Consider the following 10,636-nt stretch of genomic DNA (forward strand, 5'->3'; position numbering starts at 1 on the left):
TATTTCATAGTTATCATTTAATGTGCTTCTCAGTCTCTCATTGACTTTGACAACACACTGCAATATCAACAAATGAAGATTAACACAAACTCATGCTGATTGGATTGCAATGCTCATCAACAAGTTAGCAGCTACTGGTTTAGCATATGCTTGTGTGAATTTCCTTTATTTTCTATATTAACATAGGTATTTCTATCATTAAAATTATGGAACAATTCAATTACATGTGTTTAATAAGGACACGGGGAGCCAAACTGAGTAAAAATGAGAACAAGTTTTTATTTACAAACGATACATATACAGTTTCTGGTGGACCCCTCCTGGGATTCTGCTTAGTCGGTGCCTTACTGGCTGACATTATATACTCTGGGTAATTGAGATACCCTGCCCCGAGCGGAGGAGCTCGAACTCCGTAAGGAGTTTGGGAAAACTGAGCATTCCGATCCAGTAGGTCCCTTGCGGGATATTACGATGTGCTCAATATTCATGTGCTATTATTGCTCCATGTAAGTTGAGATCTTTTTACATAAGATCAGCAGAAATAGGCACTGGAGTCAGCTACTCATTGGCTCTGATTTTAACATTTCCTAATACTCACATTTCATGGTGCTTTTTCATTGCTAGCTGGGGTACAGACTGGGGTGATGAAGGATATATTTACATGTCAAGGAACAAGGATAATCAATGTGGAATCGCATCACTTGCCAGCTTCCCTTTGGTGTAAGTCTAATTATTTGTTTTGCTTTGTCCAATATATTTCAATGTAAATTTGGTGGTGAATTCATGCACCAAACAAAATGAGATATTTTAGTGATGTGTGGTGGTGGGAGGTGTGGGTTTGGAGCCTGGGTAGAAATTGGTAAGTGTTTGCCTGTTCTTCAGATGTAAAATTAGCACAATGATCAGAGCTTTAGCTGTGGACAGTCCATAATAAATCAACACCTACTTTGGGCAACTGCTAAATCTTTCCTGTACATTTTGTAAGGAATAGAGGTGAATGTAGAAATCAAAAACTCGGCCCTTTTCTCATTCATTCATGGGATGTGAGCAACACTGCCAAAGCCAGCATGTGTCACCCATCCTTAATTACCCTTGAGGGAGATTGTGAGCCATCTTCTAGAAACGTGTTGGTATGACTACTGTGCTCAGGGGGCTTCTAAGATTTTGATCCAGTGAATCAAAAGAATGGCAATATAGTTCCAAGTCAGGATGGTGTATGACTTGGAGTTCCCATAGTGTTCCTATGCATCTTGCTGCCCTTGTCCTTCTAGATGGTAGAGATTGCAGGTTAGGAATGCGCTCTTGAAGGAACATTGATAAGTTGCTGCAGTGTTTTGCTCAGTTGGCTGGACAGCTGGTTTGTGATGCAAGGCAAGGCCAGCAGCACGGGTACCGGCTGAGGTTATTCATGAATGCCCTGCATTCCCAATCTTGCCCCTCGTCTGAGGTGTGGTGATGGTCAGGTTAGATCACCACCAGTCAGCTCTCCCCCTCAAAGGGAAAAGCAGCCTTTGATCATAGAATCATCGAATCATAGAATTTACTGTGCAATAGGAGGCCCATCGAGTCTGCACCGGCCCTTGGAAAGAGCACCCTACTTATGCCCATGCCCACCTTATCCCCGTACCCAGGAGCCCCACCTAACCTTTTGGACACTAAGGTGCAATTTAGCAAGGCCAATCCAAATAACCTGCACATTTTTGGACTGCCGGAAGAAACCGGAGCACCCGGAGCAAGCCCACGCAGACATGGGGAGAAAGTGCAAACTCCACACAGTCACCCGAGGCTGGAATTGAACCTGCGTCCCAGGAGCTGTGAGTGCTGACCACCGTACCACCGTGCCGCCACTGGGATTATCAGGGACTGTGGAGACTTTACTCTATATGGTGCACTTTGGTGTTACTGTGCAATGATGATGGAGGAAATGAATGTTTAAAATCATGGATGAATGCCAATCAAAGGGCTACTTTGTTCTGGATATTTAACATATGCAAATTTTAACCCCAGTTGAAGGGCGCCTCTAAAAGTCTGTCCGAGACAGACCAAAAATATTAAATTAAAAGTAAATACTTCTGATGCAGCCAAGAGGAGCAGGAGCTCTACCCACACCCTCTAAACTCTACCAGTACCTCCACAGGTGATGAGATCTGAGCACCCGACACATTGTCATCCCTCAGTGCCAGGACTTACAGCTGAGCAGGTGCTAACAAGGCAAGCAAATCCACGTTTCACAATGACAATGCACAAGCTGCCTATAGGAACATAGGAAATAGGAGCAGGAGTGGGCTATTTGGCCCCTCGGGCCTGCTCCATCATTCCACTAGATCATGACTGTTCTGCTACCTCAACGCTATTTTCCCACACTATCCCCATATCCTTTGATATCTTTAATATCTAGAAATCTATCACAGTCTTGAATATACTCAATGATTGGGCCTCCACAGCCCACTGGGATGGAGAATTCCAAAGGTTCACCACCCTCTCGAATGCCTCCTCGCCTCAGTCCTAAATGCTTATTCTGAGACCGTGTCACTTGGTTCCAGATTCCCCAACCAGAGGAAATATCCTTCCTGCATTTCCCCTGTTGAGTGCCTTAAGAGTTCTGTATGCTTCGATGAGATCACCTCCCATTCTTCTGAACTCGAGGGGATACAGGTCCAGTCCCCTCCATCCCAGCAATCAGTCTGGTGAACCTTCATTGCAGTCCCTTTATGACAAGTATACCCTTTCTTCGGTAAGGAGGTCAAAACTGTACACAATACTCCATGTTTGGTCTCACCAAGGCTCGAGAAATTGCAGTAAGATATCTTTACTCCTGTACACAAATTCTCTTGCAATAAAGGCCAACATGCTATTTACCTTCCGAATGGCTTGTTGTAGCCGTCAATAACTTATGGGGCTGGGATTCTCTGATTTTGAGACTAAGTGCTGACGCCGACATGGGTACAGTGGCGTTTTACGCCCCAAACAACAGCGCAAAACCTCCACTGATTCTTCGTCTGGTGGGGGACTAGCAGGCACGCAGCGTAGAGCCCCCGGCTTTACCTGCAGATATGGCCGGAGAATTGCCGGGTCTGCTGTGCCGTGCAACATGCGCCAACTGCACGGACCTGGCCTGCCAAATAGTGCCCCACTTCGGCCAGTTTCGCCACCCCCAGAACATGCGCCAACTGCACGGACCTGACCTGCCAAATAGTGCCCCACTTCGGCCAGTTTCGCCACCCCCAGACCACCCCCACCATAATCCACAGCCCACGCCAAAGCCCCCCTCCCCACTGATCATCTCCCCCTCCCCCCCCACCCGACTATGAGGCGCTGGCCTCAGTCCGCAGCCACCATGCCCAGTTCCCGAAAACAAAAATAGCATGAGTGACCCACGCGTCAGGAGCTCGGCCCATCGGGGGTGGAGCATCAGGGGAGGGCCTCAGGTCACATCCTGAGGCCATCCATAAGGCGTGCGGCGTTCTCTGTGAGTATGCGGTTTTGGAGGGAGCGAAGCATCACAAAAGCGGTGCCGTCCCAATTTCGGCGCCAACGTGGATTCTTCGGCTGATTGGCGAACGCGATTTCGGCGCCGGAGACTGGAGAATCCTGCCCATGAACTTCGGGCATCAACACTTCCCAGCCTCTCACCTTAAACACTCTTCCTCCCCTGATTCCGAGGCTGGAAGACTGAAGGGTAGGAACTAAACAAAACTAAAAGGAGTATTTAATTAATAATTTACTTCTCAAAACATCTACAAAGACTATTTGGTACAGAGATCATGCACAATCTAATGGTAGCAGGCATCTAGAGCTGGTATAGTTTTCACTTTGAAATACAATTTAGTCCAATGCAGTTATCAGAAAGTATATTTTATTGACTGATGTTAATTTCTGTTCATTCAAGTTTCTATGCTTAGTGGGCGTATATTTGTGGCCAATAATTCACAATTTAATATTTGTCAATTATTACTGCAGTTGGAAAAAACTCTTCCATTTAAGTAAAGCCTTTCATGATCTTAGGACGTCATACACTTTGACTGTCAATGAAATACTTTTCATTTGTAGCTGTTACTGTAATTTCGGAAATGTGACAGACAATTTGAACACAGCAAGCACCCTTAAAAAACAATGTGATAATAAGACGATAAGATATAGGAGCATAATTAGGCCACTCGGCCCATCGAGTCTCGGCCATTCAATCATGGCTGATACTTTTCTCATCCCCATTCTCTGCCTTCTCCCCATAACCCCTGATCCCCTTATTGATCAAAAACCTATCTATCTCTGTTTTAAAGACACTCAGTGATTTGGCCTCCACAGCATTCTGTGGCAAAACGTTCCACAGATTCACCACCCTCTGGCTGAAGAAATTCCACCTCATCTCTTGTTTTAAAGGATCGTCCCTTTCGTCTGAGATTGTGTCATCTGCTTCTAGTTTTTCCTACAAATGGAAATCTTCTCTCCACATCCACTCTATCCAGGCCACACAGTATCCTGTAAGTTTCAATAAGATCCCCCCTCATCCTTCTAAACTCCAATGAGTACAGACCCAAAGTCCTCAACATTTTCTCACATGACAAGCTCTTCATTCCAGGGATCATTCTTGTGAACCTCCTCTGGACCCTTTCCAAGGCCAGCACAACCTTCCTTAGATACAGGACCCAAAACTGCTCACAATATTCCAAATGGGGTCTGACCAGAGTCTTATATAGCTTCAGAAGTACATCCCTAGTCTTGTATTCTCGCCCTCTCGACATGAATGCTAACATTGCATTTGCCTTCCTAACTGCCAACTGAACCTGCACGTTAACCTTAAGAGAATCATGAACAAGGACGCCCAAGTCCCTTTGTGCTTCTGATTTCCTCAGCATCTTCCCATTTAGAAAATAGTCTCTGCCTCCATTTCTCCTTCCAAACCTCATACTTTTCCACATTGTATTCCATCTCCCACTTCTTTGCCCACTCTCCTAGCCTGTCCAAGTCATTCTGAAGCCCGCCTGCTTCCTCAATACTACCTGCCCCGCTACAGATCTTTGTATCATCTGCAAACTTAGCAACATTGCCTTCAGTTCCTTCCTCCTGATCATGAATGTATATTGAGAAAATTTGTGGTCCCAGTACCGACCCCTGAGGTACACCACTAGTCACTGGCAGCCATCCTGAAAAAGACCCCTTTATCCCCACTCTCTGCCTTCTGCCAGTCAGCCAATCCTCTATCCATGCTAGGATCATACCCTGAACACCATGGGCTCTTAACCTATTTAACAGTCTCCTATGCAACACCTTGTCAAACGCCTTCTGGAAATGTAAATAAATCACGTCCACTGGTTCTCCTTTGTCTAACTTCCTTGTTACTTCCTCAAAGAACTCTAGCAGACTTGTCAGACATGTCCTCCCTTTGACAAAGCTGTGTTAATTCAGTCCTATTTTATCATGCATTTCCAAGATGCGATCTCATCTTTAATAATGGACTCTAAAATCTTACCAATGACCGGCCTAGAATTTCCCGTCTTCTGCCTTCCTCCCTTCTTAAACAGTGGTGTTACATTAGCCACTTTCCACTTAGGACCCTTTCTGCCTCCAGTGATTCCTGAAAGATCATCACCAATGTCTCTACAATCTCTTCAGCTATCTCTTTTAGAACCCTGGGGTGTAGTTCATCCAGTCCAGGTAATTTATCCACCTTCAGACCTTTCAGTTTCCCCAGAACCTTCTCCTAAGTGATGGTCACCTCTACCCCCTGATTCTCCTGGAGCTCTGGTATCCCACTGGTGTCTTCCACCGTGAAGACTGATGCAAAGTAACTATTCAGTTTGTCTGCCATTTCTTTGTTTCCTATTATTACTTCTCCAGCCACATTTTCCAGTGGTCTAATGTCTATTTTTGACTCTCTTAGCTTTTTATATATTGAAGAAAACTCTTCCTATCTTCCTTTATATTACTAGCTAGCTTGCACTCATACTTCATCTTCTCCCTCCTTATTACTTTTTTAGTTGTCTTCTGCTCGCTTTTAAAGGCTTCCCAATCCTCTGGCTTCCCACTAATCCTTGCCAATTTGTATACTTTTTCCTTAGCTTTTATTCTGTCCTTGACTTCCCTTGTCATGCATGCCTTGTTCTCCCCTTAGCATGTTTCTTCCTCCTTGGGATGAATTTCTGTTTTGCCTCCCGAATAACCTCCCAAAACTCCTGCCATTGCTGTTCCACTGTCTTCCCTGCTAGGCTCCTTTTCCAATCATCTCTGGTCAGCTCTTCCCTCATGTATTTGTAGTTGCCCTTATTTAATTGTAATACTGTTACATCTGATTGCAGCTTCTCCCTCTCAAACTGCAGGGTAAATTCTCTCATATTTGTGGTCATTGCCCCTGAAGGGTTCCTTCACATTATGTTCCGTAATCAAGTCTGCGTCATTACACATCACTAAATCCAGAATTGCCTGTTCCCTAGTGGGCTCTACCACAAGCTGCTCCAAAAAAAATCTTAGACAATAATGACCAGATAATGTTTTTGTAACGATTGAGGGAGAATATAGTCAGGTTACCAGGGATAAATCTCCGAAATAGTGCCATAGGATATTTTACATCTACCTGTGAGGGCAGACAGGGCTTCAGTTTAATGCCTTATCTGAAAAATGGCACCTTCGACAAACCTACAACCACTACCATCCAGAAGAAAAGAGCAGCAGATACCTGGGAACCGCACCAGCTAGATGTTCTCCTCCAAGTCACTCACCACCCTGACTTTAAAATATATCGTCGTTCTTTCACTGTTGGTGGGGCAACATCCTGTAACTCCCTCCCTAACAGCACAGTGGGTGTACCTACAGCTCAAGGACTGCAGTGTTTCAAGAAGGCAACTCACCACCACCTTCTGAATGGCAACTAGGGGCAATAAATGCTGGCCTAGCCAGTGACGCCCACATCCCATAAATGAATTTTTAAAAAGTGCACCACTCTCTCGGTCCCCTAGCGGAGTAACATCCTTGATTTATGCTCTCAAGTTTTGGATTGGGACTTGAATCTACATGCGCATCAAATGTTAAGAGAGAAAGTTAGCTGTGTCAAATTAAGCAATAAAGAGTAAAAGCAACATGTTGCTCACCATGCAAGCTTTTTTGGGGGCTGGTTTAGCACAGTGGGCTAAATAGCTGGCTTGTAAAGCCGACCAAAGCAGGCCAGCAGTGCAGGTTGAATTCCCGTACCAACCTCCCCGAACAGGTGCCAGAATGTGGCAACTAGGGGCTTTTCACAGTAACTTCATTTGAAGGCTACTTGTGACAATAAGTGATTTTCATTTTCATTTTTATGTACTCTTACTTTTTAGTTGCTGTTTCTCTGCACCAATCTTAAACTTCTCTACTTTAATTCACAGATTATGAAATTCTCACCATCCTGAAAGTAGTGCCTCTGGTGAGCACCAAAGAATATTAATATATAACAGTAGATTGCATGTATTTTTAACCCCAATCACTTTTAATAAACTGTAAAATGAATTACAGCCCATCATTCATGGATAGATTTATTTTTGCAAATTTGATTTTTACTGGTGGTGATACTGGATTGTTTCAACATTGTAATTTGTAACACGTCCCTGGTGTATGGAAAAATTGCAATTTGCAGATTTACTTTTTTGAACAAGTTTTGAATGTAGATGTGTTGTAATGTATGTGCAGGATGCGGTGTAGGTTTTGTAGCCTCTCACGTCATTGTGCTGCATATAGTGCATTAAAGCCATCAAGACTTTCTAGAATGCTAACTGGTGCTTGTCTGTCCTGCCATTAGTCTACATGGCAATAAATGTAATTTTTTACTTCAACGTTTGGTGCTTCTCACTTGCTTGCATATCCAGACATTTTAAGGTTGTCAGATATTGAACGTAAGAACAGAATAGGAGCAGCTGTATGTCATTCTGTTCCTCGGATCTGCTCTGCCAATCAGAAAGGTCATGGATGATCTGTTCTGGCCCGAACTCCACTTTCCTATCAATCCCCCATAACTCCTTATCAATCTCTTATCAATCACAAATCTGTCCAATTCAGTCTTGAATATATCCAATGACCTCGCCGCCTCCACCCCTCGTTGGGAAAAGAGAATTCCAAACTCTAAGGCCCTCTGAAAAAATTAATTCCTCCACATCTCCATCTTAAATGCGAGACTCCTTGGGTGGAATTCTCCCAAAATATTCCCCAGTGGGAAATGAGATGCGATTCCTGCAGGGTAGATCGGCACGATCCAGATCTCAATCCACCACACTTAGAAATGTTTTTGGAGAAGGTGTGATTCACACAGTGAGATCCGAAGAAGCTGGTAAGGCCGGATCCTCAGGGATCAGGGTGCATTTTTTACGGGGCTCCCCGATCTCAGAAGGGCCCTACAGCCCTGCACCCCCCAACCCACCCCCCCACCGCACCTCCAGTCACCGGCAAGGCCCCTCTCCCAAGGGAGCAACCCCCCAGCTACATGTTCATCAAAACCCCCTCCGCCCTTCGGGGTGGAGCAGGTTAGCACTGCCAGGTTGGCACTGCCAGGGTGCCAAGGGGCAGTGCCAGGACACTGTCCAGCCATCTGCCGGAACACCTGGGGGTGATAATGAACTCTGAGCCCACCCGCTGAGGTCATCACATCTATCCAGAGAATTTAACAGTGGCTGTGAGCAGGTCCTCATTGAGGAACCCTTGCACTTCAGTGTCTGAGTGGTGCCAGCTGCTTCTATGGTGGAAAAGTTCCTCCAGTGCAGGCATGCTGTTCAGGCATCAGAGGTTGAAAAAGATCCAGTCTAAAAACAAAACTCTCAGACTGCACGCCAGCTCTTTCTTGCAAGCGTTTCAAAGGAGAAAAAGAAAACACTATTAAAACAAAACACGCAGACGGAGAACATGCTCTTCTTAGGAAGCAGTTCAGTGCAGAGGAAACCCCAGCAGAAAAAAGCTATAGTTAGAAACTAGGAAGCACTTCAAAGCAAAGAAACAACTTCTATGAAAAATCACAGTTAGAAACAACATCTGCTCAAAGGAGAAAACACTTCAGAGTTAATGAACCATGAAGAGCTACAAAAACAAAGAAAACAAACCATCCTTTGAAATAGCCTGGACCTGTCAATCATGAGACTTGAAAAGGGTAATGGACCACAAAATTAAATATAAATAATACAGTTCAAAGCTTCTAGGCTCCTCAGCAAGCTCAGAGATTTGGTGAAGGGAAATAAATTTTCAGGTGAAAAAAGCACTTCAGAGGTCTCCAACACATCAGAGGGAAGACTTTTTCCTTCATCTGACAGATTATTGATGTTGACATTCTGGGAGAGGCATCAAAGAATTTCAAGGCTACAGAGGGAACATTTTCCACATGACGCACATCCCAGAAAAAAACCCTCACTTGACCCTCTCCAGTCCGAGCTCCCGACCACCAGCCTGAAAGACCCCTCTCTGCATCCTTGAGGCAAGCGTAGAGAGGGTACTCACCCCCTTGCTTTCTCTCAGTGTCCCTGGTACCTGGTTCCTGCTTTTAGGGACCACTTGTGATTCGGACCGGATGATTTTCCTTGGCCAGGTGGGGTGGTGTTGTGAGTTCTCGCAGGCCACTGCTTTTAATTTGAATCTTGTTAATGAGACTAAAATGAATGCAAATTAGTTACAATCAGGTTTCGTCCTTCTGGGCAAGATTCTGATCACACCGGCTGCAGCGTGCTGGGAGAACTGAAAACGTATTTGTGAGGAAGGCAAATCCTATTTCGAGGCTCTCGACTTAGCAGGATTTCTGACGGCGCAACGCGGCCAAAGAATTCCCGCCCCCCATTATTTTGAATCTATGCCTCCAGTCCTAGATTGGAGGGGAAACATCCTCTCAGTAGCTACCCTGGCAAGCCTTTCAGAATCTTAGGTTTCAATAAGATTGACTCTCATTCTTCTGAACTGCAAGAGTGTTTAGCCCTAACTTTATTTTAGCACTGGGGAGCTGAACTCAGAGATCGGGTCTCCATTTCGAAAGGGTGCCCCAATCTCAAAGTTAGCTTGTGGGCCCCCACCTCCCACCCATGGGCAATGGCACTCCCGAAGACATGGACGCTACCCCACACCCCCTTAGTGAGTACACCCCGCTATGGGATCTCTGTGGACCCTCTTCTTTAAGCACAACCAAGCCCCCTTACAGCATCCCCCCTTCCAGGACCCCCACCCTTCAGCCCCCCCAACCTCCCAGCGGACTCTACTTACCTGCCCTGCACAACCCCTCCCTTCAAACACCACCTCCACCCTCATTTCATGGGCATGGCCTCCCTCGGCCCCTGACCCTTGGCATGCCACGCTGGCACTAGAACACCCTTGCATTGCCACCCTCGCAGCAAGATGCCAGCTGGGCAGTGCCAAGCTACCAGCATGGTGTCCCAGAAACAACTGACAAACCTGGACTTTCCCAATAACTATGTCACCTGCAATCCAAAATCACACCACATTCTTGCATCTTGTTACAGAAGGTTACATTGCCCCTGCAAAAATCAATCATTTTCTCCCTTTGTCATGACAGTAAAAATATGCAGCTAAAGCTGAAAATTCAAAATAAACTGGTCTTACCGAAAGTCTACAATGGTAAGAAGATTGACATTTTGGGTATGTGAGAATTAGACAAGTAAAATAGCAAGTAAAATACAAAATTAGC

At 45.3% G+C, this 10,636-nt stretch overlaps 1 protein-coding gene across 1 annotated transcript in view; it reads left to right on the forward strand.

The window, feature by feature from the left end:
* LOC119965243 (procathepsin L-like) overlaps positions 1–7,799 on the forward strand; it is a 67,192-nt gene extending 59,393 nt beyond the window's left edge. The window contains 2 exon segments of the mRNA XM_038795732.1: positions 625–720; positions 7,356–7,799. Coding sequence (XP_038651660.1) covers positions 625–720; positions 7,356–7,362 — 103 coding nt within the window. The 3' untranslated portion in view covers positions 7,363–7,799.
* The last annotated feature ends 2,837 nt before the right edge of the window (positions 7,800–10,636 follow it).

The sequence above is a fragment of the Scyliorhinus canicula genome, chromosome 1 (genome assembly GCF_902713615.1).
Source record: "Scyliorhinus canicula chromosome 1, sScyCan1.1, whole genome shotgun sequence".
Taxonomy (NCBI): Eukaryota; Metazoa; Chordata; class Chondrichthyes; order Carcharhiniformes; family Scyliorhinidae; genus Scyliorhinus; species Scyliorhinus canicula.